General features: G+C 51.3%; 1 protein-coding gene across 1 annotated transcript; it reads left to right on the top strand.

Annotated features, from left to right (window-relative positions):
• ETF1 (eukaryotic translation termination factor 1) lies at positions 1 to 27,273 on the top strand. Its single transcript, XM_027711292.2, has 10 exons — positions 1 to 260; positions 14,997 to 15,172; positions 15,926 to 16,065; positions 19,380 to 19,518; positions 20,364 to 20,554; positions 21,068 to 21,197; positions 21,552 to 21,707; positions 22,264 to 22,328; positions 23,498 to 23,645; positions 25,242 to 27,273. The coding sequence occupies exons 1-10, from the start codon at positions 175 to 177 to the stop codon at positions 25,322 to 25,324; spliced, it is 1,314 nt and encodes a 437-aa protein (XP_027567093.1). The 5' UTR covers positions 1 to 174; the 3' UTR covers positions 25,325 to 27,273.
• The last annotated feature ends 433 nt before the right edge of the window (positions 27,274 to 27,706 follow it).

Raw genomic sequence — 27,706 nt, 5'->3', positions numbered from 1 at the left:
TGCGCGGCGCGGGGGAGCGCGAGCACCGCGTGCGACGTCAGCGCCGCGCGCCGGGGGGAGCGGGCACCGACCGCGCCCGGAGCCGCCGGGCCCGCACGGCAGCGCCCGGCACCCGCCCCGGCCCGCCCCGCCGCACCGCGCCCCGGCCCCGCCGGACCCGCCGCCGCACAGAAGATGGCGGACGACCCCAGCGCCGCCGACCGCAACGTGGAGATCTGGAAGATCAAGAAGCTCATCAAGAGCCTGGAGGCGGCGCGCGGGTGAGCGCCGGGCCCGGGGCCGCCGCCCCCGCAGCGCTGGGGGGGGCCCGGCCCGAGAGCGGGGCCGCGGCCGGGGCGCTGCCCGGGCCCGAGCGGGGACGCGGCGGGGCAGCGCCGGGCCGGGCCCTTTGTGCGGCCCTTGGGGGGGCCGTGCGGGGCCGGGGGGAGCGGGACCGCGCTCCCCGCACGGGAGGGGCCGCGGCTGCCCCGGGCGGGGCGGCCCCGCACCCGCTCCCCCGCTTCTGCCCCCGCACTCCGGTTGGGCGAGGCCCCTCCGCCCCGCGGGCCGGTCCGGTGCGTGTCCCGACCGGGACCCTGGGCCCGGTGCGGCCCCCATTCCCGGCCCGGCCGGCCGGCCGTGCCAGCTGGCACCGCGGGCGGGCGGATTCCAGCCGGAGGAGACGCTCCCGTGCCCCCCGTGCAGCCTTGGGCTGTTCCCAAGGGACCAGCTGGGCCAGGGAAGGAGCGGGGCGAGGGCAGGGAGCGGGGGCTGAGGCAGCGCTGACTCGAGTGCTTCTCTTACTGACACTCACTTGATCTGTCTCACCCCTTCCAGGGAAGGGCTCGGCTCCATTCCCCTGAAAGCAACCTTTTCCAGAGTTTGGGTAGTGTTAAATTTCAGGTCTCTAATCCCTCTTATATCCTCCTGGCACTTTGATTTCTTTTTTTCCCACCAGACGTAAAATTGCTGGTTGTTCCTGCAGCTGCCTCATGCCAAAAGTGCCTGTTTGGGTGGGTAATTCGACAGTGGTTGGTTACATTGGTCGAGGACCCACTTGGGCTCGAGGAATTGTGAGATCTCAAGGTTCTGGGGCTGTAAAATAGCAAAGAAAGTGTGTCTCGGGATATACTTTCATAAAATAAAAATGAAAGGTTACTCCTTGGCCAGCCCAGTGGCTCCAGTTTCCACAGGCTCACCTGAGCAGGTGTCTCTGTACCTGGGGCACCACTGGCAGTGCTCTGTGCCCCGCAGAAGCCTTGGACAGGCTTCTTCACAGAGGCCCAGCTGCCCTTCTGCCATTTCCTCAGTGCCGGGGCTTGTTCTGTGTGGAGCAGGGTGGGGAATCATTGACTGAAAACTAACCCAGGCAGGAGGGGAACTTGAGCCATAGGTCTCCCTAAATATATTTTACTCTGATATATGATGCAGCTGTGCAGGGCTGGGGCTGTGGGAGAAGGGAGTGGGGAGCCTGGGCTGCCCTTCCCTGTGGCAGAGTGGACTTTGGCTGCCAGAGCTGATCACTGGGCTGTGCCTTTGAACAGCACAGGTTGTGCCCACAGGGGTCCCAGCAAACACAGAGCTGCTACCTGGAAGTACAAAGGGCTTGAGAAGCCACGGGCACCCACTGCAGCCTGTGAAATAGGTGTCTGTAACAGCACTGGGGGAGGCTGGGGGGGAGTTGGGAAGTGTAGACTTGGCATTTTGGGTCTCCCTGATTAGGAATGTGCCTGCCTCTAGTATTGTTGGGGATAGGAGAAGGTTAAGGTATTGGAGAGCTCCTGGCAGAGGGGAGGCTGAAGGGCAGTGGCTGTTGGGGGTATCAGCTTCCTGGGGCCACAGCCCAGGTGCCTTCCCTAGTCCCCATCAGTGACCCCTGGCACACCTGCTTTGTGGTAAAGGTGCCATGGGCACCGTCAGATCCGTGTGGGAGGCTTAGCTGAGCCCCCTGGATCCAGCACCTCTCTTAGGTGTTGTGATCCTGCTGTTCCTTGGTTAAATATGTGCCAAACCACCACCTGAGGAAGGCGCTGATGGCAGCAGTTCTTAGGCTGCTTGTGTGGGAACGCGTGTCGTGCTTCCAGGGAGCCCTGGCTAAAATTAGTCTAGTTTGGGTCCAGTAAGGAGAAGAGATGCTGCAAGTTGTGCCAGCTGCCCTGCACAGGAGGTGTGAGCAGTGGAACAGGCTTTTCCGGCCTTTGGGAGAGTCGCTTCCTCTTCCTGTGGAGTAGGAAGACCTGTTCTGGGGTGGGTTAGGGGGCACAGCCTTTGAACAGGGTGATGTGGAGGGCCAAGGACTCCTTGGCGTCTCCACCTTCCCTTACTCATGTCCTCCTAATAGTGACCCAGCAGAGTGTCCCAGTTTCATGTGCTGGTTGTTCCTGCAGTGGATCAAAGGGACAGGAAATGGAGGAAGCTGGAGTTAGACATTCCGTTGGCATGTGGTGGTTGGGGCACCTCTGCTCTTATCCAGCTGTTTTGGGAAAATCCCAGTGAAGTCTGCAGGATGTTAACAAAATGTGAAGTGGGCAGGAGAGCAAGGAAGTGCTTTTATGGAGTGTGGGATAGATGAGGGAAGGGGCAGTGCTTGGTCAGAGCACTGAGGGGGAAGATTGGAGCTTCAGCTTTACCAGCTGGTCAGCTGGAGGCCAGCGAGGGTGGGACTGCCTCAGACTTTGAGGTAACACTCTGGCAGGAATGCCCTGGATTGTTTTCCCAGCCCTGCTAAGGGAAGCAGGCTCTTTCAGTGATGTCTATAGAAAGAATCTGTCAAGTCAAAATAATGAGAAACAATTTTTAACCCCCCAACCCCTGCTCAAAGCCCTGTCTCTTCTGGCAGGACTAGAAGGAGCTGGTATCTGTGACTTGCTTCCTAAACCAGAAGTGTGTCTTATCTGCTCCCAGCTCTTTCAAAGTTGACTTGCAAATTGTCTGACCCTGTACAAAGTTAATGAGTTGATGTTTGTGATTTGGGGAGGTGGGAGGGAAGTAGCTGGGTCCCTGCAGAGATGTGTGAGGGACAGCACTGAGATCCAAGTTCAGCACTGCAGGCAATTAACCTTCCTGGCCAGAAGAAGATGAGGTGAAAGGCTGGTCATGAGCCAGTTATGGCCTTGACAGAAGTCCAGTCCATTCATCTCTATACTTCTCCCCTACACAGGGATTCATTCTGCTTTCAGTCCATAGGCAGGTTTTGTGGAACAGATTTGGTGAAAACACTGTGCCCCCAGAAGTTGCAGCTGTGTCTTCCCAGGTGGAGGTTGCAGCAGCCCAAGTAGAAGCAGTATTAGCCACTGTTTTCCCCTTATCCTCTCTCAGGGCTTTTCTGCTGTTGCTTCATGCAGTTTTCCAGTGTCAGTGCTAAACTGACAATCCCTCTTTGTTCCTTTGGTCTCTGCAGTTCTGAATAGTTAGCTGGGCTATGGGCAGGGTTTTTTGCTAATCTAAGCTGTAAATGCTTGGCAAAATCAAGTATCAGCAACAACAAGCAGTCTCTTTGCTAGGAGAGGACCTGGGGTGTCACATCTGAATTGTGTTTGGAAAACTTCAGGTCTTAGAAACAGGGGCTTTCTTTGTGGAATCAGAAATGGTACTGACACCTTCAGAACAGGTGGGCATCCTGACCCCAGATGAGCGTGCAGGAGGTGCTGGTGCAGCGTGTGGATCTCCCTTACAGTGGTAAAACCTTCAGGAACCCGTTCCCTGGAGACATCTCCCGCACCTGAACTTGCTCAGAGCAGTAGCCCTTGATTACTTCACTGAAACCAGGAAAGAGGAGGCAAAAAGCAGGGTGTCTCTGAAGGCTCTGCCTGCAAACACAACTGAGGCTGACAAACTGTGTGTGGAAGAGTATTTTTTCCAAATTAGGTGTTTTGGAAGGTGGGGGAACAGGGCAAATGCAGAAACTAAGTCTGAACAAGTAACTTATTCTGGTTGTAACTGGAAGAAATGTTTCCAAGCAGGAGAATGGTGAAATGGCAAGAGAAAGAGAAGTTTTGGTGTCTCCAAAGCTGTGGGAAAGCAAAGTAATGCTGTTTCCTGCCTGGGTTTGGATTCTGCCAGGTTGAGACTTGCATCTACTATGTGGGAGAAACCAAATGTGAGAGATATAAAAAGTCCCCAGGAAGGACAGAGGGCTGAAAATACATGGGAATTCCTGCAAAGTGAAATGTAGTTCTGCTTGAGGGTGGACAAGCTTGTGTGTTTTTTGGACATAAAAGATTTGCCCAACTTGCTTTGCCCAGAAAGCATCATTTGCAGGTGGGTTCTCCTGCAGTCCATCTGGAGTCTTGCTGGTCCTGATGGAAAGGGCCCAACCTTGAAATTAGCCACACAGTGCTGCTGTTTCCCAGCCTTGTGCAACAGGGACAGGAGGCTGTGCTTCTGCACACCCTCCTCTGGGGTGTCCTGGGACGGTGTCGTTTTGTGACCAGGCAAGCTGGCAAGACTGAGACCTGTCTGGTGATTCTGGAGGACAAACAGGATAGTCTTGACCTGTTCCACCGATGGGCCTTTCCAAAAGCGGCCCGAGAGCCCACCTTCCTGTGAGTTAACACCACAGCACCAGCTGCTGGGCTGCATCTGGGGGGTAACTGGGGCCAGTGACAGCCATGTCCTGTGCTGGTTTGCCTTGTTCCCAGTTTCTTTTGAACAAAAGCCTGGGAAACTGCTGGTGCTGGGGTTCTCTTGTGCTGCACTGGTGAGCTGGATTTCCCCCCTGGATTAGGCAAAGCAAATTCTCAGTCACTCCTGGGAGCACCTGCAGCACTTACCTGTGGATGGATTGTCCTGCTGGTGGCAAGTGCTGTGCAGCTTCATGGTGCTGAAGGTGCAGCTGTGCTGGAATGACTTGGACTGCAGAGTAGTTGATGTTCAACTCTGATGTGGATTCTCCTCCTGCTCCATCCCAGGCACAGCACCCTGGGTGCAGGGATGTACTCTTGGTTCAGTGTAACACCACCACCGGGCCCAGGCAGGTATCAGTGCAGCTGTCTTGGCTTAAAGGGATGTCATGTACCAGGAGGAGCATTTGGTGTGGGATTTCATCCCTATGACTGGCTTCTGGCTGCACTGCCAGAGATGTGTTGATCCAGATGCTCCCTCCCCTGCTCCCAGGCTGCCAGCAGATATTTTCTTTATCAGGATGTGCTTGTTGTTGTGGCTGTGCCTCAGGTCTGGGCTCTCTTGATATAGGATCTGTTTCTGCAGAGCTGGAGATTTCACCTTAGGACAGGGAGTGTGATGGAGACCTTGCTGGGTGAGCTGGTCCATCTGGGAAGGTGCTACTTGGCTTTCCAAGTGGTGCTGTGTGGTGGTATGTTAAGCTAGTGCCAGTCATGGCATAGCCTTGAGGGTCTCTCCACTGCAAACTGGTGTCTCCAGTGGACCTCTCTTTTAGGAAAGTCTTGCTTCAGCTGGAATTTGGACTGGGCCAGTGCTGGGGTAACCTGCTGTTTGTCACACTGCTGGGAATGTGGGACAGATGTGGGGCAAGGACTGGAAGAGGAGGGTCTGCAGAGTGGCACGTGGAATTTATCTTTACTGACAGTGAGTTTTCTGCTTTGACTTTATGATCTGCCATTACAGTGTGGAATGTTTAGGGAAGAGGTTGTGATTTAAGGTCTTACCTAAGCCAGATTGCTTCCTCAAGGTGGTGCTTTCTCAGCCTGCTACTGTCAAGGGAGTTCCTGAAGGAGGTAAAGGTTATCATTAATACTGTGCCTTTTGCTTCTGGTAGTGTGAGGAGAGGGAGATGTTTGCAGAGAGGGTGGAATAGAAATAGTCCCAGGCAGAAGGGACAGCTGAGGGCTGTGGCAGCTGAGCAGGCAGGATGTGCAGCAGCTGCTTCCATGCTGTTTCCCTGCTCTGACTGGTGGAGTCTCTCCAGGCTGCCAGTCTCCATAGTGCTGGGTTGGAAGCTGAATACGCATTTCATGTGAGCAGGGCTGGTCACACCTCTCAGGACCACGGCAGTGTCTCTTGTGTTTCAGTGGTGCTGAGGGTGGGTGGTCTGAGAAAGCCACCCCGTTCCTGTGCCAGGTGAGAAGGCAGCTGGAGCCAGGGAGAGTGGCCAAGGGGTTGGTGACGTCCTGCTGGTTGCCTGTGTCTAATTGTTGTAAAACATTTCCTGGGCTCTCACCTGCCTGCTCTACCTGTTCCTTTTGAATTACAGCAGCAATTAGGAAGTGCTGTTTGGAGAGAACTTGCCAGTGAGTGGCTGAAAAGAACCCGAGCTGGGAGAGCAGCTCCACGTCAGAACTCAGGGAGTGTTTGACAGCCCTGGGTCCTTCAGCAGCCTGGTACCTCTTTACAACTGTGTGAATCATTAGTGAGCAGTGTGATTCATGCACAGATCATCATTCACATCGAGCTAATGAATGAGCCCCTGAGGAATGACGTGGTAGGAGATGGGAGCGAGCACCTCAAAAGAGGACAGACTTTTTTGGCTTGGTGGCAATGATTTCTTTTCCCCCCTGTTAGCCACCTATTCCCATGTAGATCTGAGGCATTAACATCTTAACAAGCAAATCTGGATTTGTTGTTTCAGTCCCTCAGTGTACAGCTTGTACCCAAATGGCCCATTAGCATAATGCAACAAGTCTTTTAAACTTGGAGCATTAATAATTGGAGAGGGAGGAGGGAGAGCAGGGGAGCAGTGGCAAAACTGAGCCTCCCAGTGAGTCACAAATGTCTGAAGCGCAGAAATGTCTGTTCCACTTACCAGTAATTGGGTATCCGGGCTTTCCACATGAGGTCAGACGCAGCCAATAGGGCCTATTCCAAACATGGCCCTGCAATTGTGTTTCGTGGTGTGTTTTCCTTAAATCCAAGGATTTCGGGGTGGCATTGATTCACCTTGTCAGTGGGGTGTGCAGGATCTGCTTGTGCTGATTCAGTGCTCCTCAGCAGTAGGGGATGAGGTTGGGCTCTGCTCCTGGAGCTGCACGAGTGATTTTGGGATCTGGGTGCTGGTGGTGGCCTGAGCAGCAGCCACAGTGTTGGAGCTGCTCCAGTTGGGGATGGGGGGACTGGGAACATGGAGCTGCCTCTGTTGACCTCTGGGCAGGTGGTGCATGGTGGACCAGTGGGCAAGGGCTCACTGTTACCTGCTCCTGTGCACCCTCAGACACATGATAGCTGGCCAGGCTGTGCTGTGGAGCAGTAGAAGTCCGTGACCTGATTCTTCCCTCACCTCCATGCTGTCCCCGGGGAGGGAGGCCAGTGGAGCTCAGGAGGCAGGTCCTGGCAGCAGGCCAGGCTGGGGGGAAGCACTGCCTCACCTGACCCTTGGTGAGCACCAGCCAGGCCTGCCTCTGCTCCTGCTGGAGCAGCCATTTGCTGCCTCCCTGTGGGAAGCTTTCCCTGGCTGCTGGAGCAGAGCACTGAGGGAATCAGACTTGCTTCTCTCTTGGGTTCTGGCTTGGTGCTTCTCTTCCTAGCTGGCACTCAGTAAGCTTGGTGGCATCTAGGGGTTTTTCCTCTCTGAGAAGATCAATGGGTTAGGGTACAAGGCCAGGATACCTTTCCAGGACAGTCTTAATGTTTGTCTTCAAGCTCCTCTGGCTCTTTCTATCCAGTCTGCCAGCATTAGCAGAAAATGGTGTACAAGATTTCTGTCTTGGGCTCTGCAGGGACTACAGCAGGAGAGCTTGGCATTGTATGAGCCATGGGGGAGCAGCTGCATGGTCTCATGCTGTGCAGCTAAATGGTTTTCCTTTGTCCAGGGTAGAGGTGGCATTTACAGACTGATGAAGGAATTTGGTATCTGGGGTGTTTCCTCAGTTCAGAGGAGGGGGGCTCAATTTCTCCAGTTAATGCTTGTGCTGAAAAGGATTCCTGAGGAAAGAATGGCTTGGTCTCCTGACTCTGCAGTCCCCTCCTCATACCCACCCTGCCCCCATCTTGTGCTCTTTCTTTGCTTGGGAGGCGTCACTCGATCCAGAGGGGTGAACTCTTAATTCTGCTTGGGAACTGGACTCTTCGTTATCTTCATACCCTCCCCCAAGGAGGACTTGGAAACCTTTGAGGAACAACTTGTGTTGGTGTTGCCTTTTAGTAGATGATCCAGAGTCCTGTGCAAGCTGTGGTGAAATGCAGAGCACCACTGAGGTGCGGGTTGTGAGGTTCTTGCTGAAATTGTGCTGTAGGAAGTTCTGCCAACAGTGTGGCTTTTGGCCTAACTCCACATTAAACTTGAGTGGAGCTCTGGTAGGTCCCACTCTGAGCTCACCAGTGCTGTGTGTTCTGTCTGGGTGTCTGTGCATCACTTGTCTCCTGCTGAGCTGTGCTCTGAGCCCGTTGCCTGAGCAGGGATGGGAGTTCGTGTTTCTGATGGAGACATCACAAAGCTGTTGCCTCCAAGCAGCAGTTAGGTTGAGGCATGTTGGCTGTGTTTGTTGCAGAGCAGTCAGCTGATATTTTCACAAGCAATGCATCCTTTGGCTTCCAGGTGACATTGCCTCTGAAGCACTGGGAGGGATCTCAGACTCCTGAGAGTCCCTGCTCTTTCCTAGCAGGCTGACAGGATTTCCAGGAAAAGTTGTGCAGCTTTTGCATCTGCTGTCGTCTCTCTGGATTTGGCATCTCAAGTGGACTTGAGCCACTTTCTATTTGATGAAGGCTTTGTCTTATTAAAAGACATTAAGTTTTAAAGGGCACAGCTGTGACCTGTTTATGTCTTCACAGCCATAATTCATAAGTTGTGAGAGCATGTGCTTCCCTATGGCAAGGTCAGAGCTGTTGCCTACAGGGCAGGGATGGATTGGGAGTGTCCGATGGCCTGTGTGTTGTAAGAGAACCCAAACCAGCAATTTTGTATTCTCCTATACCAAAGGACACTTACTTTTTATAGCACTCCATTCAACATCTCTGCTCAGATACAGGATCAAAAAATATTTTTTACTTACATCACTGATTCTGTGGACTGTGCCCTCGACTTTGGTGAAGCATCACGTGCCTGCAGCGCTGGGGATGTTTGTTCAGAAGCAGTTCTGCCCTTGGACCTGTGGCATGTGCCTGATGGAGTTCTGCCTTGGATTACATGGATATTGCTGGCAGCTGTCTTGCAGCTGGCTGTGGATGTGTCAGTGATGGAAGTGGTTTAGCCATCGTCTGACTTGGGTGGTCTTGGCTGTCCAGGCAGCTTGGGCTTCTGGGAATATATTGTGCCTGCCCAGTAACTCAGTCCCCTCTGGATGGAGACCAGCAGAGGTTACCTGGGGAAGGTAACATTGCTTGGAGCACCGTGTGGCAACAGTTGTTTCATGGAAAGCTTCCTAGCTGTGGAATGTGGTTAGGATCATGGTATCTGAAAGCTGTTTGCTCTGTGCTCCTGCCAGGCCTCACGCTGCCCTTGGTTCCTGGGGAAAGCAAGATGCTCATGAAGCTGTGCCCTGTAAAAATAGGCTCATTTTGAGTCCTAGAGAATGACTGGCCTCCCATGCCTCTGTATCCCCACATTACACAGTGTGCTATCACACAGTGTAAAATGTTTCATTGTGGAACAGCTACAGCTCAGCTGCTGTTTGTCAGGTCTCTGATACCACAGGGCAGGCCAGTCACTGCTATTTATATAGCATGTCTGTGAAATTACTGCTCTCCTGTGCCAGCAAATATCCCAAATTGCAGGAGACAGGTTGACTGTTCCTTCTCACACTTCTGGCTGTGGCTGCTCTTGTCTGCCAGGTTGAGGGGAGCTGTGGCTGGTGCTGCTGGTTTGGTTTGTGTGGCATGTTCAGGTCACCATTTCACTGACACAACACTGTGTAAGGTAGTGGGAGCCTATTACAATACCATTTCTAGTTTCAGCTGAAAGCCTAAGGGTCTGCTCAGCTGTTCCTTCTGATGGGCATGGGAGTAGAAACCAAACCTCTGCAGGTGAGGATGGACACCCAGAGCAGGAGGCTCCTGTGCCAGCTGTAATGGAGCACTCGTGGCAGCTCATCTCTAACATGGGGCACTGCCCACTTTGGGCACTTGCCATCTGCTGACAGAAACACAGAATATGCTGAGTTGGAAGGGACCCACAATAATCATCCAGTCCAACCCCTGGCCCTGCACAGGCCCATCCCCAAGAGTCACCCCCTGTGCCCCAGAGGATCAGCCAAACCCTCCTGGAGCTCTGGCAGCCTTGGGGCTGTGCCCACTGCCCTGGGGAGCCTGGGCAGTGCCCAACCAGCCTCTGGGGGAAGAACCTTTGCCTGAGATCCAACCTGAGCCTGCCCTGACACAGCTCCAGCCATTCCCTGGCTGCTGTCCCTGGTCCCCCCAGAGCAGAGCTCAGTCCCTGCCCCTCCTCTGCCCCTGCCCAGGCAGTTGAACTGCACTGAGGTCTCCCCTCAGTCTCCTCTGCTCCAGCTGAACACATCAAGTGCCCTCAGTGTCCTCCCACGGCTTCAAATCAAGGCCCTTCCCCATCTCCATGTCCCTCCTTTGGACACTCTCCAATGGCTCAATATCTTCCTTATATTGTGGTGCCCCAAACTGCCCTAGCATTGCGGGTGGGGCTGCCCCAGTGCAGTGGATGATCCTCTGGGGTAAGGAGGTGACTCCTGGGGATGGGCCTGTGCAGGGCCAGGAGTTGGACTGGATGATCCTTGTGGGTCCCTTCCAGCTCAGCATGTTCTGTGATTCTGTGGTTTCTCTTAGGCAGTGCAGGAGGACCTTGCAGGGAGAACAAGCTCCTTGGATGCTGTAGTACCTGCTTGCAGGCGGAGTGGCAAGACTTTTCCCTTCAGCTTTTTGGGCCTATGTCAGCAGGGATTCAGCGCTGCCCACGCTGCCACTCGCTGTGATAACTTGTTAACACTTGTCTCTCTGTCTGGGAAAGCTGTTTGTTTTGTGATACAGTTGCCTGAAATTCCTTTATTAACGTCAAAGTTTTAATGATAAGAACAGACTGTCCTATACACAAAAGAACTTACTGTCTTGGGAGAGCAAAATATGCTTGTTCTTACTTCCCCTTTTTTCCCCAAACAACTCTCTGCCAGGCTGTAGGAGAAAGTTGGAGCCTACCTGCAGTGCTTTAGGAAAAGTTGGAGGCTGGATCCTCATGTTCTATCCCAGAGATACCTAGTGCTGCTCATTCCAGGCAGTGATAAATCTGAGCTAATTGCCAGTTCCTGGCAGGGCTGGCACAGTGAGCAGTACCCACAGTGCCAGGCAGCACAGGGCTTCTGCCTTCCCAGAGCTGGCACTTAACTGCCCCCGTGGTTCTTACAGTGTGTGGGCTGGTGCCCTTGGTGCCCCTGATTGTTTTCCCCTCCCAGTCCCACGTGCAGTGGCACACGTTGTGCTGGCCTGTGTCTGGGATGCCCTTTCCTGCAGAGCAAACATCCCGGAGCATCACGTCCTTGGATTACAATGGCAGCTCTTTGGCTGCTGTGCAGGCACTCCTTAGCCCAGAATAGGGACAGCAACTGTCTGGAGCTGCTGCCATCTCCCTGGCTCAGTTCTGTCGGAAAGCATTAGCTTCCAGCTGCTCTGGCAGAGCTTGGCTGGCTGTCCTAAACCAGGGGGAAACCTTAGCGGTGCTGTGAAACTGGGATTGTGCTGAGCAGGATATAATCTGGAACTGGGTCTGTCCTCCCTTCAGGAGCACTGGGGGTGATCCAGGGAAGAAGCAGCTCATTCCATGCTGGATCCCAGGTGCCAGTGTGAGCACTGCCCTTAATCTGGATTGGATACTCAATTCACCACCGTACCGGGTGTGTGGGGCCAGGCTGGGAACATCCCCTGTGCCTCACACTCAGCAGAGCCCCCTGGGTTCGGGTCTGCTCTCTGGAAAGACCCATTTTGGGAGGCCTGAGGATGATTCAGGGGAAATACCTGACTCATTCCCAGGTAAATGCACTGCTGAACCTGGTGGCAGCTCATCTCCCAGCTGCCAGGGGGGCAGGATGGGATTTGCAGAAATACCTGTTGTCTTGTTGAGGCTGCAAAGACCCAGAGGAGACCTGGAAATTGTCTTCCTCTGCAGAATAACCTACTTTTTTCTGAATGTTTTTGAACAACAGCTTTCTTAGAAACTCGTTGCTGCGTTTTGTCTCACTGTGGTGAGTTCAGCAGATGCAACCACAGGGTTTTTTAGACCTTGCCATCCTGCAGGAAGGTCAGAAGGCACAAGCTTGCTTGGAGAGGGGAAAAATGCCCTTCCATGGTAGGATAGCAAGGTGTTAGTGGTGTGTGAGGGAGTTCTGCAGCCATCCTGATTCCTGTTGCCCATCTGCTTCAGCTGGTGTCTTGCTGGTTTCAACCATTCTGGGATGTTTAGTGTTTAGTCCTGACCTTGTGCTTGTTGGAGCAAGAGGGAGACAAGCAGGGGGTGCTGGCTGTTACCTGGCTGCCTAATGAGCCGCTGGGCTGGGTGGCTGGGCTGTGCCCAGCGGGCAGTGGCAGCAGCAGCACGTGGCAGGGGCTCCCCCCTTGGGTGTCCAGGGACACTGGTGACATGCTGGCTGGTTCCTGGTGCTCCAGGCTTCCAGCAGCCTGGGATGCCACGGTGTGCTCGGGCTGCTGCTGCTCCCGTGGCAAGCTGCACAGCAGCTGTGTCACTGGATTCTGCAGGAATTGGTTAGAGCCAAAAATAGCTTTGGCTCTGTAGTGGTGAAAGCATGCCAAAGCCGAGAAGTGCACTTGATGTTGGTAGTGGAAGGTGCTTTTGGATATAAATCCAGGCTGGAATTTGCTGAAGGGTTAGACCAAGCACAGTGCTGTGCTGTGTTGAACTAGTTTGAGATTTAAGTGAGGGGGAGGGAATGCAGCATCTGAGAGACCCTTCTGGTTTGTCTGTTTGCAGTAATAAATCACGAGGGCTTGTGAAGGTCACTGTGTCACCTTGGGCAGGGTGTTCCCAAGGGCCAGGGATGTGTCTCTGCTCTGTAGTTGAGGTGCTGTGTGTGGTACAAATAACCCCCAGTCTGATCCCACGGGTGCTCAGTGCTCAGTTCTGGGGCAGTGGAACACAGCACGGGGCTAGGGCTGGGATCTGAGGGCTACCTTGCATTTAAAAACTGAAGGTAGCTTTACAAGGCTTTTTTACTGAAGGATTGATCTTGGGAGGGCACACCCAGCCTTCCTTCTTGCTGTTCACAAAGCTGGAGAAGGGGCTGGAGCACCAGGAGCAGCTGAGGGGTCTCAGCCTGGAGAAAATGAGGTTCTGGGGGGACCTTCTGGCTCTGCAGCTCCCTGACAGGAAATGTAGGTGTGGGGGCTCTTCTCCCAGGCAGCCAGTGACATGACTCTGTCTGCTCTTTCCCCTCTGTCCTCAGTTCAGGAAAAATTGTATGAACTCTCTTCCTAGCAGGAGAGCCAGGGAGCACCCACCTGCCACACTGAGATGCCCTAAGTTAATGCAGGAGGTTGTGATAGTCTAATCTCTGGGAAGTCTGAGACTTTCTTTGTTCAGAGGAAGAGATGAGTGCTACTTTCAGGGAAGTTAGGAAGAGTTGCTTTCATTCTGATCAACCTCTTCCTCAAAGGAGCCTGCTGGGGATGATAGGCCATTATCTCTCCCCTAAGGCTGGTGCCATTCTCTGGGGTAGCCAACTGCTTTAATTGAGCAGGATCTGGAGTGTTCTTGGCTGGTGTGACCTGGAAGCCTGAGAGCTGTCAGCATGGCTCAAAGCTCCTTCTGGGAATAACACGGGCAAATGTCTCTGTGACTTTCTTGATTAGTGTGTATGGGGATCTTGGATATTAAAACCAATTAGTTGTCTTTAAGGTCGGGGACTTATTTGACCTACCAGCATCTGTTTCAACTTGGCCTGGATTGAAGATCTTTGGGAGAGGGCTGTCCAACTTCTGTAAAGAGGCTAATGAAGTGATGCTTTTTAAAGCACTTCCCTGCTGCCTCTGTAGCCCAAACACTTCAGGCAGGACATTAGTGTGTGACAGTCTGCAACAGCAGCAGGCAGGGGCTGTGTTAGTCTTCTCCTCCCCTAAGAAATGTAAAAGAGCAAAACCCCATTTTTTTCATGTCTGAAAAGCACTTTGTTGGTTCTCTGACTCAGAATCCTGAGAAGAGGTTTTTTCACAGAGCTTAGCTGGTTTGCCCTTGAGAGAGGGCTGGAGGATATGATGAGGTATTTGATTTTTTTGCCATTACTCTAATGGGAAGCATGAGGTCTGGGTTAAATATGAGACAATGCAGAAGCAGCACTTCAGACATCTGAGATACTTCAATGGCAAATGGGAGGTACCTGCTGGAAGGCAGATGGGAACTTCCCCAATTTTCCTTCTGGCTTTGGATGGATTTGAACCATGAGGCGGCTTTGGGGATTAAGACCTCTGCAGGATCCATCCCAAAGCCGTAGGAGAAATCAATATCAAACTTACTTATTTTCATGTAATTTAAGCCTTTTCTGTGATTTGTGGGGCCTTATCTCCTGACTCCATGCCTGGGGTTGGTGCTTGTGAACCAGCAGTCATGTACTTAAGCACAGTTTAGTTAAAGCAGCTGCCAGAGCTGGGGAGATGCTCTGGAGAGCAGAGTGCTAGTGGGGAGATACAAAAGGCTGACTGAGGCAAAGGGATCTTTCCAGTTTTGTTTTCTGTATTAATCTGAGGAGAACAAAGTGTTAAAACAGCACTTGGGCTGCTGGGTGCTCCAGCTGTCTGAGAACAAATGGAATGGTCCTTAAAGTATGTGGCTGCACTGTTTGAAATAATCTCTGCTGGGAGCTGCTTCCCTGCCTCCAGCTCCCAGCCCTTAGCCTGCACGGGTGTTCTTTTTTTCCCACAGTAGCATCCCAGGTTTAACAAGCAGTTTTTGGAGGACGTGCTTGGTAGTGGCAAACCTGAACACTGGGTTATGGAGTCAAATCCTCTGAAGAGCCTGTTTTATTTTCTTTACTGTCCCATTACTGTCCAGCAGAAGGGGAATTACACTGGTAGCAGTGAAGAAGCATCCTTGGCGGGGCAGGAGGGATGGGAGACAATGGCCTGTATGGAATATCGTGTGGGTACACTTGTTGCTTTGGTGGCTGGCTGCTCACAACCCCTCTCTTTTCCCTTCTCAGCAATGGTACCAGCATGATATCACTGATCATTCCCCCCAAAGACCAGATCTCGCGAGTGGCGAAAATGCTGGCGGACGAGTTTGGCACTGCCTCCAACATTAAGTCTCGAGTGAATCGCCTTTCAGTACTGGGAGCCATTACATCTGTACAGCAAAGACTGAAACTCTATAACAAAGGTAACTTCTAGCTTGTATGGATGCTGGCACACTTCCCTTTCTTGGAAGCAGCCTTAAGTTCCTGCACTATGCAGTTTTCTGCTAATCAAATCTGTTGGCCTGTGCTGCTGTTTTGCACTGATATTCCAGGTATGTTGCCCTTGGATGGCTACTACAGGGGTGGACTTTGGGACTAGAATAGTGTGGTGGTCCTTGTCTTTAATAAGCAGGCTCATGATTCTGTCCTTAGCAGTGCTGATTCTGCTAAACTTGGCCAGATTTAGGAGCTATTTATTCCACAATAGTTCATTTGCATTAAAGTGATTTTGCATCAAGCAGAAACTTCTGTGTGCCTTATGCACTGTGCAGCTGCCATCATTTGAGAGGGAACAGACCCAGACCATCTAAAATGAGCACTGAAAGAGTTCATCATTATTGCCTTTACACTGGCATGTGGCCTTCCTTGGGATGGTCAGTCTGTAAATCACTGTATGAGCACTAGGAGAGCTTCATGGGGCTCTTCAGCCTTTCTCTGGGTCCTGTGAGTTTGCAAGCTCCTGGGGTTAACAGATCATTGTAGGCATAGGTGCACTAAATGAGTTTGTTTTCCATTGTAGAGCTCTGGGAGGGAATGAGGTAGGGAAAGGGAAACTTAAAGATTTGGGAACTTTAATTTCAACTTTGCCATAAGTCTCAAGGTCTGGCAGTTAGTTTGTGATGGGTGCAACTTGCCATGTTTCTTAGTGAACTAAAACTGCATTGTGTCGTTTATAGTACCTCCAAATGGTCTGGTTGTTTACTGTGGAACAATTGTGACAGAAGAAGGAAAAGAGAAGAAGGTCAACATTGACTTTGAACCTTTCAAACCAATCAATACGTCGTTGTATTTGTGTGACAACAAATTCCACACAGAGGTAAGAATTCTCCTGTTGCAGCAGCCAAAGTCAGCCTGCTTTGCTGGGCTGCCTGGGCCCACCTGGGTGTGCTGAGCCTGTGGAACAGCAGGCTTCTGGGAGCACATGCTCTGGGGAGGGCTTGTGACTGGCCACAAATGTGTGATGTTTGCTGAAGGGAGTTGAGACACTGCCAGCTCCTGCCACACTGATGTCATGGCCCAGCCCGTGACTGCTGAGTTGGTGTCACCCACAAACATAAGCTCCTCTCTGTAACTGGAGGCAGAGAGCTTTCTTCTTAACTGTAGAGGCCCATAGATCTTATTCCAAGCCAGGCCTTAAAGTACTGCCAAGATAATTATCAGTGTTGCCAGTCTTGATATCAGATGTGTTAACTGAGACCCTTGATGGAGAACTGGCATGTGCCTCATCTGTCTGGGATAAAGTGAGATTATTTTTATCCAGCATCTAATTAAGTTAAATGAATGGTTTGAGGCATATTTAAAGTAATGTGGATTATAGCAGTCAGTTTGTTGCCTCTGTTTTGGCTCTGGCAGGTGCAGAGGTCTCAGTGTTTGCAGTACACCATTCCCCCCACGTCCAGGCTGTTCACCACAGTAGATGTGTGGGCTGAGACTTAATTGCCTGTTGTCAAACCCATGTGACATGGGCTTGAGAGACCCTTCAGTGAGGTAGTTCTGCTTGTTTGCTTGGGTTTTTGGAGATCCAATCCATTACTGGCTTTCAAAGGGTAGGATTACAGGAAGGAACAGGTGAGGTACATCCCTGATATTCTGTGTCCCCACAAAGGATGAAATCCCAACACATCTTTGGCCTACCAGCAATACAAACCTCTGCACAGGTCCAGGTTAAGAGTTCTGCTGAGTCCATGTGTCCACAGGCAAGTGAAAGCAAGAGGTAGATAAGAGAATTCAGGAGAGAGCCAGGGAGGTGTTTGTCCCTGCCATTGTTGGCAGTGGGACAGGGGTGGGTTTCCTTCTGCCTTGTCGGGAGAGGGATTAATTTGGTGTCCTCTGCTGAGTATATTGCCTCAGGGCACTGACTCAATCCAAAAGTGTCCAGCAGGCTGTTCCCAGGAGGCAGCTCCAAGTACACTGGTGCTGGTGTGTGGCAGTGACTGAGAGGACTCTGGTCGTTGCTGCTCCGGATGGTGTGATTGCTGACAGGCCCTCCCTCTGGGGCTGTGTGCTCTCCCCTTGGGAGTAGGGGATTATTTTACTTCTGCAGAATCAGATGGAGCTGTAAAGCCTGCTGTGTGATGTGAGCACCGAATTCTGGGCTTTGTCCATCTCTTTGGTTGTAGAGCAATGCCTTTAACCCCATGGTTCCCCCAGCATGTACCCTGAGCTAACAGACAGGGCAGCTGGCTCTGTGCACTCACAGATTTCCTAGGAAATCTGGAGAAGGGGATGTGAAGGAGCAGGGAAGGGAGGTGATCTTCACCTTCAGGCTAAAGCTGCAAAGAGGAAACTCAGTCCAGGCTGCAGGAACAGAACAAAAGCAATAGTCTCTTTTTGGTGCTTGATAGGTCAAACAGTGGAATTGCTGACAGAGGGGAGACTGAGGGAATCACTGAGCACTGGATACTGTATTGAAATAAGAGGGAATCAAGACCATCAGAGCCGCAGTCATCTGCTGCCTGGCAAGAGTTATCTGATAAGAATTCCTCTGGATGTTTTATTGCCTGTGTGAAACCAAAGCACCTCCCCGAGGGGATCGGAGCCCGATGGGTCTGAGGGGCAGAGCTTACAATGACTTATTTTGATACCTTGGCTGGAGCATTCATTCCAGTCACACGATTTGCTTGGCTCTGTCCCAGTTGCAATGTAATATGCCACTTCCTCCTCTCATTCATCCCACTGCTGGGGAATTAATACAGAATATTTATTTTGGCCAGGAGATTCCATTAAACCTTAGTGCCTGTTTCTTTGAAGCTCGAAAGCTGTAGCTTGGTTTGTGGATTTTGGAAGAGGATGACTGATGGTTTTTATCCTTTCAGTTCAGCCCAGTAATCAGGCAGGCAGGCTAAAGGGCCTGTGCAGTAAACCAGCACCATCACTTTCAGTATTAAACTGGGGACTTAAAGCAATCTGGAGTTTGACAAGTTCTCCATCCTGCTGATGTGGGTTTGCCAGTTAGAAAGAGGATTCTGGCTATTAGTTTTTTGGGGCATGTATAAATGAGAAGGAGTGTGTGTGCTGGATGTTTCCACCTGCTCAGGTGGCCCTTGAGGGAGCAGTTGCTGACAGATTCCCTTGAAATGGGAGTTTAGGGTGGGGTGCTTGGGATGTCCCACACCACCAGAAGCGAGGCTGGGCAGGAAGGTGGGCAAAAGTAACTCAAACCCCTTGATGCTGTGCAGTGCTTTAGTTGTTGGTCAGCTTAAATGACCTTATGGGATGAATTCAGCTGCCTCCTTTACAGGGAAGAAAATGGAAGGATAACTTCATTTTGCAGCAAATGTTATGGCTGTCTTCTCCATAAGCAGTTATGCACAGAACAACTATTGCTGCTGTGACTTGTGTTCTGTAAGGCTGAATCTGCCACAGACACTATAGATTTAATCATTCTGCCTGTGGGGCTTGAAGTCAGCAAGTGCAGCAGCCCAGTAGTTGTGGTAGAGGTGAGTTGAGAGGCTGTGTCAGTGCTTTGGAGTGCAAAAATGAACTGACAGTCAACTGAACAAGTTCTGCTTTCCTGGCTGGAGTGCTGGGAAAATGACTCTTCCAGCTGTGCCAGCCAGGGAGGTGCTGCAGCCTTGTAGGTGTGATCATTTCCCTTCTCACCTCCCTGAGCCCATCTCTGGGGCTGTGCTGTCACACCTGCCCGTGACCTCAGGTGAGGAACTGGCAAGGCTGTGAAATAGTGATCAAAATTAAACTCGAGTTTCCTTTATGCTCTTGACAGTGTTGCATGAGATTGGATTGTATATGGAAGGAATCCTTCCCTGTGAGGGTGGGGAGGCCCTGGCCCAGGTTGCCCAGAGAAGCTGTGGCTGCCCCTGGATCCCTGGAAGTGTCCAAGGCCAGGTTGGAAGGGGCTTGGAGCAGCTTGGGCTAGTGGAAGGTGTGCCTGCCCATGGCAGGGGGTGGAATGAGATGATCTTTAAAGTCCCTTCCAACCCAAACCATTTTGCAGTGGGCTGGAATAGTCACAGCTCCTGAATCTGCTGCTCTTCCTGTAGTTTATTTGTAAAACAAACAGCAATGACCACCTACAGAACTCAAACTGGTTGAGCTGTGCTGTCTGTGGTGGCCTGTCTGAGCCAGGGTCCCTCACCCCCTGTGCTCAGTGACACCTCTGCTCTGTTCCAGGCCCTCACGGCGCTGCTCTCCGACGACAGCAAGTTTGGCTTTATTGTAATAGATGGGAGTGGGGCACTCTTTGGAACCCTGCAAGGAAACACACGAGAAGTCCTGCACAAATTCACTGTGGATCTTCCAAAGAAGCATGGTAACACACTAGTCTGCCTCTAGACTGTCTGCAGCAGCATGTCCTGGGGTGGGATGTGGGAGTGGAAGCAGGGAACTTGGCCTGTAGGGGTTTAGCTCTATTCAAGTCTTTGCTTCCTTGGAATCTGACAGCAAAGCCTCTAGTCTGAACCTTCTGTCAGAATTAATGAATCATGGTACTATGCAGCTGATCCTAAAAGTGGCACTTTTTATTTCTTGGTGCATTTGACCCTTTACTTGGTTTTGGGACAGTTTTAATGAAATGTTAGTAGCACAGGTAGTAATCCCACTTGGTTTAAAGTTTGCATCCCGTGGTGTTGTGTGCAAACATCAGTGAAGAGCAGGAAGTTGTTCCCTGCAAGAAGCACAGAAGCCTCATGGAGCAAGGAGAATTTGAGTTCCACTCTATAATGCTCTGTGGTAGTCAGGCACTGACTGTTAGGTATTCCTGGCCTACTGTCCTGTGGAGAGTGGGATGAGACAAAACGAAACAGAAATGTGTCCCGCAGTAAGGTGGTGCAGCAGGGGCTGCTGGGCTCACTGCAGCAGTGCACCAAAGGAAATGCAGAATGTGCACAGATGTTCAGTTTCTATAGAGAGTTGTGAGTCTGTATAGAAAGAAAAGAAAATCACCATATTTTCCTCTATGGGATATGTGGAGAAAAATCTCTTGCTGTGAATGGACTCTCTTTGTTCACTGCCTGTGCCACGAGTGTCACGACTTGGCTTGTGGCAGACTGCCGCAGCTGCCCTTGGCTTTGGTTCTTGAGGGCCTGGTTGGGCCCGTGTTCTGACAGCCCTCCTGGAGTGCAGTGGTGCCCAGGCTGGCTCAGCCCTCTCATGCAGGTCGGGGAGGTCAGTCCGCCCTGCGCTTCGCTCGCCTGCGGATGGAGAAGCGGCACAACTACGTGCGCAAGGTGGCCGAGACGGCCGTGCAGCTCTTCATCTCCGGGGACAAGGTCAACGTGGCCGGGCTCGTCCTGGCTGGGTCAGCTGATTTCAAAACTGAACTCAGTCAGTCTGACATGTTTGATCAGGTGAGTGGCCTTTCCTGAGCAGAGCTCCCCTGTTGAAGCTGTTGGTGGTAACGTGGTGATATCGACAGTAGCCCTGAGATGCTTCTCGGGAGGGGTGTAACTTGTGTCTGAAGTGACTGGATCAGAACTAAAAGTGTGGAGTATCCAAAGAGCTAATCCTAATCCCTCCTTGCAGGAGATCTCCTTTTCTTAAAACAGTACCAGTAAGAAATCTGTCCTCCCTGGTTTGGAAATAGCATCCATGTTCTTTGTCTCCCTAAATCTAAAGTAGAAGCTTTATAGGAATTAAACTCCAATAAACCAAATCTTAGTGTTCCTGTTGCCTGAAAATTGTGGTTCAATATCGTGCATTCAGAGGTCCCTCTGACTCAGAGCTTGTGCTTGCAAGTGAAGCCCAGCAGATGAATGCAGTGACTCTTGCCAGGCCTGTACTCTTGTGGTGGGATGAAGGAATCTGATGGCCCTGCTCTGGAATAGATTTCATTTTTCCTGTCTCCTCTTTCCCATGTTTAGCGGTTGCAATCCAAAGTGCTCAAACTAGTTGACATTTCATATGGAGGAGAAAATGGGTTCAATCAAGCGATTGAATTGTCAACTGAGGTCCTCTCCAATGTGAAATTCATCCAAGAGAAAAAACTAATAGGTAAGTGCTGCACGTGCAGCCTCCTCCTGAGCCAGGCACGTGTGACTGAATATGCTGGTCATGCTTCCAACCTCCTGGAAGTGCCTTTGGGCTGCCCCAGCCCTGCCATGGTGGCTGAGAGTGTGACTTGTGATCCTTTCTGCTACCTGGGCACCTCAAATACTGGGGGGGATGTTTGTTTAATTTTTTCTCCCCATCTTCTTTAGCCTTCTCCAGCCTTTCACCAGAGATTGCCTTAGTTCCAGGCCTTCTGGTGACAGTTTCTTCTTCTTGCATTCAAATGAAGCTTGTTTCAAGCTGTGTGTGGTGGGATGAGTGCTGGTGACAGTCTCTTTCTTTGTGCCCTGGCTGCAGGACGATACTTCGATGAGATCAGTCAGGACACGGGGAAGTACTGCTTTGGTGTGGAAGATACACTAAAAGCTTTGGAAATGGGAGCAGTAGAGATACTGATAGTCTATGAAAACCTGGATATAATGAGATATGTCCTGCACTGCCAAGGCACGGAGGGTAGGTGGCGCTTTGGGAGACCGGGTCCTTGAGGGTTTGACACCTGAACTGTGTCACGGGGAGAGGTCACTCTGGAGGAGCTCCCTGAGGAGATCTGATCACAGGGAGGTTGTGTGGGCAGGTCACTGACCTGCAGCTTCCCAGCTCCGGGGGAAAATCCTGTAACAAGCAGGATTCCCCTGCAGAGAGGGAATTGCAGTGCCAGGGTGGCAGTTTGTCACAGGGCCAGCCTGGAACCTGCCTTCCAGCTGTGAAAGTGTGATGCCAGAGGGGAGGCTGATGTGACCCTTAGGGCCAGAAACAGCATTCTCATTGACTGCAGACAAACTCTGTGCCCACAGCAGGGCCTCTCCCTATTCTGGTGTTGGCACTACAGCTGTTCCCTGCTGCTGTGCCCTCCTTGGTTGCTGGGAGAGCTTCAGCTGGAAAGGGAGGCAGTGGCAGTGAGCAGACCCTCTGAGCTGTAATTGCTGGCTGTGCTCAGTCTCTTGCTGCCTTTAACCTGCATCTGGTACTTTTATGCAACCTAATACTATTTTTTTTTCTTGCTTCTCAGAGGAGAAGATCCTGTATTTGACACCAGAACAAGAGAAGGATAAATCCCACTTCACAGATAAGGAGGTATTCCAGCTTTGGGGCTTGTGGGTTTATTCTCAGTTACTGGTGCAGGGCTCTGGACATCTGGGCTTAGTTTGGCACAAGCACATGAGCGTGGTGACCTCCTGGCACTCATGTGAGACTTCAAGACCTGTGGCTCTTCTGTTCACCTCCAGTGTAACCCCTGGACTTGCTTTTCTCCAGTGTTCCCTGCTGCCAGTTCCAAGGCTGTGTAAATGGGCTGAGGCGACAGGCAGTACAGGGGCTTTGGCCACCTTCAGACCATCTGCTACAGGAGTTTGGTGGCCACCATGCAGGCCAAGGTCCCAAACCATTGCTCCCTGCTCACTGTGCACTGATTTGGTCCGTGCAGAACCACTGTGAGGTTACAGAGCATGACACAGACTGAGGTGCAGGGCAGTGTTTGCTGTGGGATGTGTTGGATGTGTGGAGCTGTCATTTGCTGCCCGTGCAGGTCAGAAAGCCCTGATGGGGTGTGGGGGGGTCTGTGTTACTTTGCAGAGTAAACTGGGCAAAAAAGTGTGTCCCTTGCCCAAAGGGTAGGCATCCCTGAGTCATCAGAGTTGTGCCAGGGAGGCCATTTCCAGCTGCTTTCCCTGCTGGAGGGAATTGCTGATTCCTTCTGTGCATGGAAGGTCTACAGTGTTACCTGCAGTGATGTGTGTCTATGTCAATAATCACTTGACCTTCTAGTTACAAAACTGTGCTTTTGGCCTCTGTATCTGCATGGATCAGTGCTCCTGACGGGAAGCAGTGCCTGTTTGAGTGGGCTGGAATCTTTGCAGGGTGTAGAACAAGTCTAAAGGAACAATGAAAACTGAGAGTGTAGCATGAGGTGACACTTGAGCAGAAGAACAAACAAGGCATTTTCTCTCTGGCTTTTGCCCCAAGTTCCAGATTAGAGAGGCCCAAAACAAGGCCTGTCAGTGTTTCATTTTATAGCACCAGGAGCCTTCTGCTTGAGCCAGCACTGCCTGACACAGTTGTGTCAGGAATGCCTTCCACCACGAAGCTTCCTGTGGAGCATTAAGGCTGCTGTCCTTCTTGGGAATGACAGAACCGTGGTGATTTTTAAGCCAAAGCCAACTTTTGGTGTGAATTTTCTCAATACCAAACAGACAGTGACCAGGACAGTTTTTATTATTCATTTCTCCCTTCCAATGTCTCCACAGACTGGGCAGGAACACGAACTGATAGAAAGTATGCCCCTCCTGGAGTGGTTTGCAAACAACTACAAGAAATTTGGAGCAACATTGGAAATTGTTACAGACAAATCACAAGAAGGATCCCAATTTGTGAAAGGATTTGGAGGAATTGGAGGTAAATTGCAAGAGAAAAATGTGGGGGTGGGGGTTTAGTGGTTGATTTGATAGTCTGGTACCAATAGTGGGATTAGTCTTAGTCCTGTCAGTCACGAAACTGGTTCAAGAAGAAATGGTGTTCACCAGGGATGTCCAGGTGAACTCATTCCATGTGCAGCAGGATGATGATGCCTGGTGGGCAGCTGTCACTGTCCAGCTGTGTTCCTCAGTCCCTCTGTCCTCCAGAGTGCTCAGAGGGGGATCTGCCCTCCTTTCCAGCTGGGCATGTCAGGAGGGCCCTGAGCTGCCTCACTGTGTCTCTGCAGTGCCCTGTGTGCTGGGGGGTGTGACAAACCCCAGCCCAGCTCCTGGGGCAGTTGGATCCCTTACTCAGACCTTCCCTGTACTTGGCTCCCTGGTCTTGTGCTTCTTGTCAAAGTAAAAGTGTTTTTAGCCCAACTTCATGGAGCAATGAGGCCCTGGAAGGCTTTAGTCCTTCTCCTGAGCTCAGTGACCAGGATCAGCAGAGGTGCAGGTGGATCCTGTGCTTCAGGCTGACAAAAATCATTGGTGGGGTAGGGCACAACCACCTGCCACGCTCCATGTTCTGCCCAGGCCAGGGATTCCAGGACAGAGCTGGGACTGCTTTGCTGCTAAGCCAGCTCTGCCTCTGGTTGTGCTTGGCTTGATGGATGTGAGCCAGGGATGAATGTGTTGGAAACAGGAATTTCTAGGCCCAGAGAACCAATCAGAAGGAAACAAGCTTGGATTCTCTGGCTACATAAGGAGCAACAGGTTTCCAAGTGTTCAGGTTTGTAATTCCAGGAGTCCTTAATTTCCTGCCAGATCCAGCCTCTTCACATGGTGGGATCCTCTTTGCTCCCAGGCCTGGTAGACTGGAAGGGAAATACTCCTTGAAAATAGCCTTCACCTCAGTAAATGGGATAAGGCTTCCCAGAACCCTGGATTGGTGTTTAGGGTGGGAAGAGTCCAGGAATACAGCCACTAAATCCTGCTTTTCCTGCACTGTAAAAGTAACCTCAGTGCCAGCTGCCCTCTGGATTTAACTGACAGGCCTCTGTCGGAGCAGTTACATTGGAACAAGTGATCTGCTACTGGTATTTTTTGGAAATACAACCCTAAAAGAAATGTTGGGAAGAAAATCCTTCCCTGTGAGGGTGGTGAGGCCCTGGCCCAGGTTGCCCAGAGAAGCTGTGGCTGCCCCTGGATCCCTGGAAGTGTCCAAGGCCAGGTTGGATGGGGCTTGGAGCAACCTGGGCTAGTGGAAGGTGCCCCTGCCCATGGCAGGGGGGGGATGAGATGAGTTTTAAGGTCCCTTCCAACCCGAACCATTTCATAATTCTGTGATACGATTCTAGAATGGGCTCAGCTCTTCCAGGAGGAATCTGGCCTGGCTGGGCAGGTGGGCATTCCTTCCTTTTGGCCGTGAGTTCCCTGTGGATTTGTCACTCCAGCTGCATGTCTGCTGGCAGGGCTCAGCAGGAGCCTGAGCTGGCTGCTGAGCGTTAATTGGGAAGCTCTGGATGTGCAGCCAGGGCTCAGGAAACTGCTCAGGTGGAATTTTGAAGAAGCTAAAGCGTGTTGTCTTTGCCAGGTATCTTGCGGTACCGAGTGGACTTCCAGGGCATGGAATACCAAGGAGGAGACGATGAATTTTTTGACCTTGATGACTACTAGGTAGTCGACCTGGGTCCGGCAAAACGTGCCTCGCCCCTCCAGCATCCAACCCAAGGAGCAAACTCATGGTGGAAAACACAACAGATCCCTGCCTTAGAATTGGAACATTTCCAGAACTTGATCCACAAGCATTGGATTTAAGAAAGCAAAACCCTACACTTTGATTTGTCATAGTGTCAGTACAGCAGCAAACTACTAAGTTCCTATATGCCACTTTGGACTAATTTAAAAAAGAATCCCAGTTTTTACTTTTACTCAATGGTGAAATTGGTTGCTCTTGTATTTTATGGAAATGATTTTTTTAACCTTCATGATACATTAACTGCTGTAAACCTCTTCCTTCAAAAATTAATAGAAGTAAGATCCTACTGGTTTGTTTCTTTATACTTTGATTGGAGAAATCAATTGCTGCATTTGGCAGCGCCGTGACCCATTTACATGGCATTCTCAGCTTAGACTGCAGAAGAAATGTAACGAGGTTGGAGCCATTCTCTTCAAAAGCTTGAAGAGGCACTGACCTGAGTGCTAGTTCATAACGTGTGGCTTGCAAATTCCAATGGTTTGGGGAGGCTCACCAGCCAAACGTGCTTTAATCTGTTTGCAGAAACACTGCTCTTGTAAACTAGGAAATGCACTTCATGGATTGCAATGGAAATGCTGCTGAAGTCTCGGGCTTAATTTGGATTTGAGCAGTGCAGCCTTCAGGAATTCTATTTTTTTTTTTTCAGTCTTGACAAAAATAAACATGAGATTTCAGTGAAGTAAGGTACACTTGGCTTTTTGTTCCTCAGTAAGTTTTTCTTTTTGCTTTAGGACTGCGTAAGGTTTCCTTGATTATGTGAATTTGAACCCACAGTTCTTTAAGGGAAGTGGGTATTTTACAGGAATACTGAGTCAGTGAAGGCTGAAACTTTAGTGCTGGGGGTGTGGAACGTTGGATACCAGCCCTTGGAGCGCTGGCACAGGCCCTGGGGACACCATCTCCCAGCACTAAGGCAGTGTCTGTCCGGGAGGGGATGTGCCCTTCATGGGTTAAAGCCCCTGGGTGCCCCAGACCCCCAAGGCTCTGTGTCCTGCCCGTTCCACAGAGCACAGCCCGACCTGCTCCGGGTGTTGGGGGGTCCTGCAGGCCAGGGGAGCACTGGCACAGATCATGCACATGCACATGCACATGTCCTGCTTCTTCCCAGGGCTCTGGTCCTGCCTCTTCCCGGGGTGTGAGTTCCTGGCACTCCCGGGGGAGCCGGGCCTGTCCTGCCCTCCTGGTGCGTCGCCGGCTGCAAACCTGCCTCTTGTCCCATGATCCTGGTTCACTTGAACGGAGGGGGAGCTTGTCTTAAAATCTCTGCCACGCTGTTCTTTGAGGTCCAAAATTCCTGTGAGCAATACAATTTGTAACCCTGGTCTCTAACCTGGCAGGTGGCTTTGCTGTCGCTCTCACATCCAAGCTGGAATTCTCACGGAAGGTGGGACTGGGTGTGCCGTGGCTGTGCCCAGAGCCAGGTCTGAGCACCCCCGGGGCCCTCACAGCGGTATGTTCTGGATTCTGCCATTGTAAATGGGTCTAATGTGACATGACAAGACCACAAAAATTGGATGTAAATTTACATTTTTGAATATACTGCTTGTTGTTTCACATGATACATTAGGGTATGCAGCTCCTTTTTGTAGTTTTTATTTTTACTATTTAAGTTTGGAAATGATGCCAAATTTTTGTATTTCTTTAATCAATGTGTTCTCTTCAGTGATATATATTGCATTATATATTGATGTGTATATCAATATATACTGATATGTATTACACTTACACATGCAAACACGTTCAACAGGGGTGGAAATTCCTAGCCTTCGCTACTATATAGCCTCTGCAGAGAGATCCCAAGCAGTGATATCTTGGTGTTGTGATGTACAGAAATGGAGAAGAGTATTAAACCATATTTAAGAATATAGTATGGACTCCTGATTTATTTTCTTCAGGAAACTCCTGCTTTTTACTCTCAGCTTGGTCCCAGCTTCAGGTCAGTGCTGGAGTGTGGAGGCAGCTCTTTCAGCTGGGCTTATGTTTCTCTCTGGACCAGTTTTTTCCCCTGTGCTGGCCCTGCTGAGGCCCCTCCAGGGCTGTGTCCGGTTCTGGGCCCTCATGGAAGAGAGACACTGAGGGGCTGGAGCGTGTGCAGGGAAGGGAACGGAGCTGGGGAAGGGGCTGGAGCAGCAGGAGCAGCTGAGGGAGCTGGGGGGGCTCAGCCTGGAGAAAAGGAGGCTCAGGGGGGACCTTCTGGCTCTGCAACCCCCTGACAGGAGGGGGGAGCCGGGGGGGGTCGGGCTCTGCTCCCAGGGAACAAGGGACAGGAGGAGAGGGAACGGCCTCCAGCTGTGCCAGGG

Source organism: Pipra filicauda, unplaced genomic scaffold, assembly GCF_003945595.2.
Source record: "Pipra filicauda isolate LSUMZ 115617 unplaced genomic scaffold, ASM394559v2 scaffold373_size706493_pilon, whole genome shotgun sequence".
Taxonomy (NCBI): domain Eukaryota; kingdom Metazoa; phylum Chordata; class Aves; order Passeriformes; family Pipridae; genus Pipra; species Pipra filicauda.
This window is presented reverse-complemented; position numbering and strand designations above follow the sequence as displayed.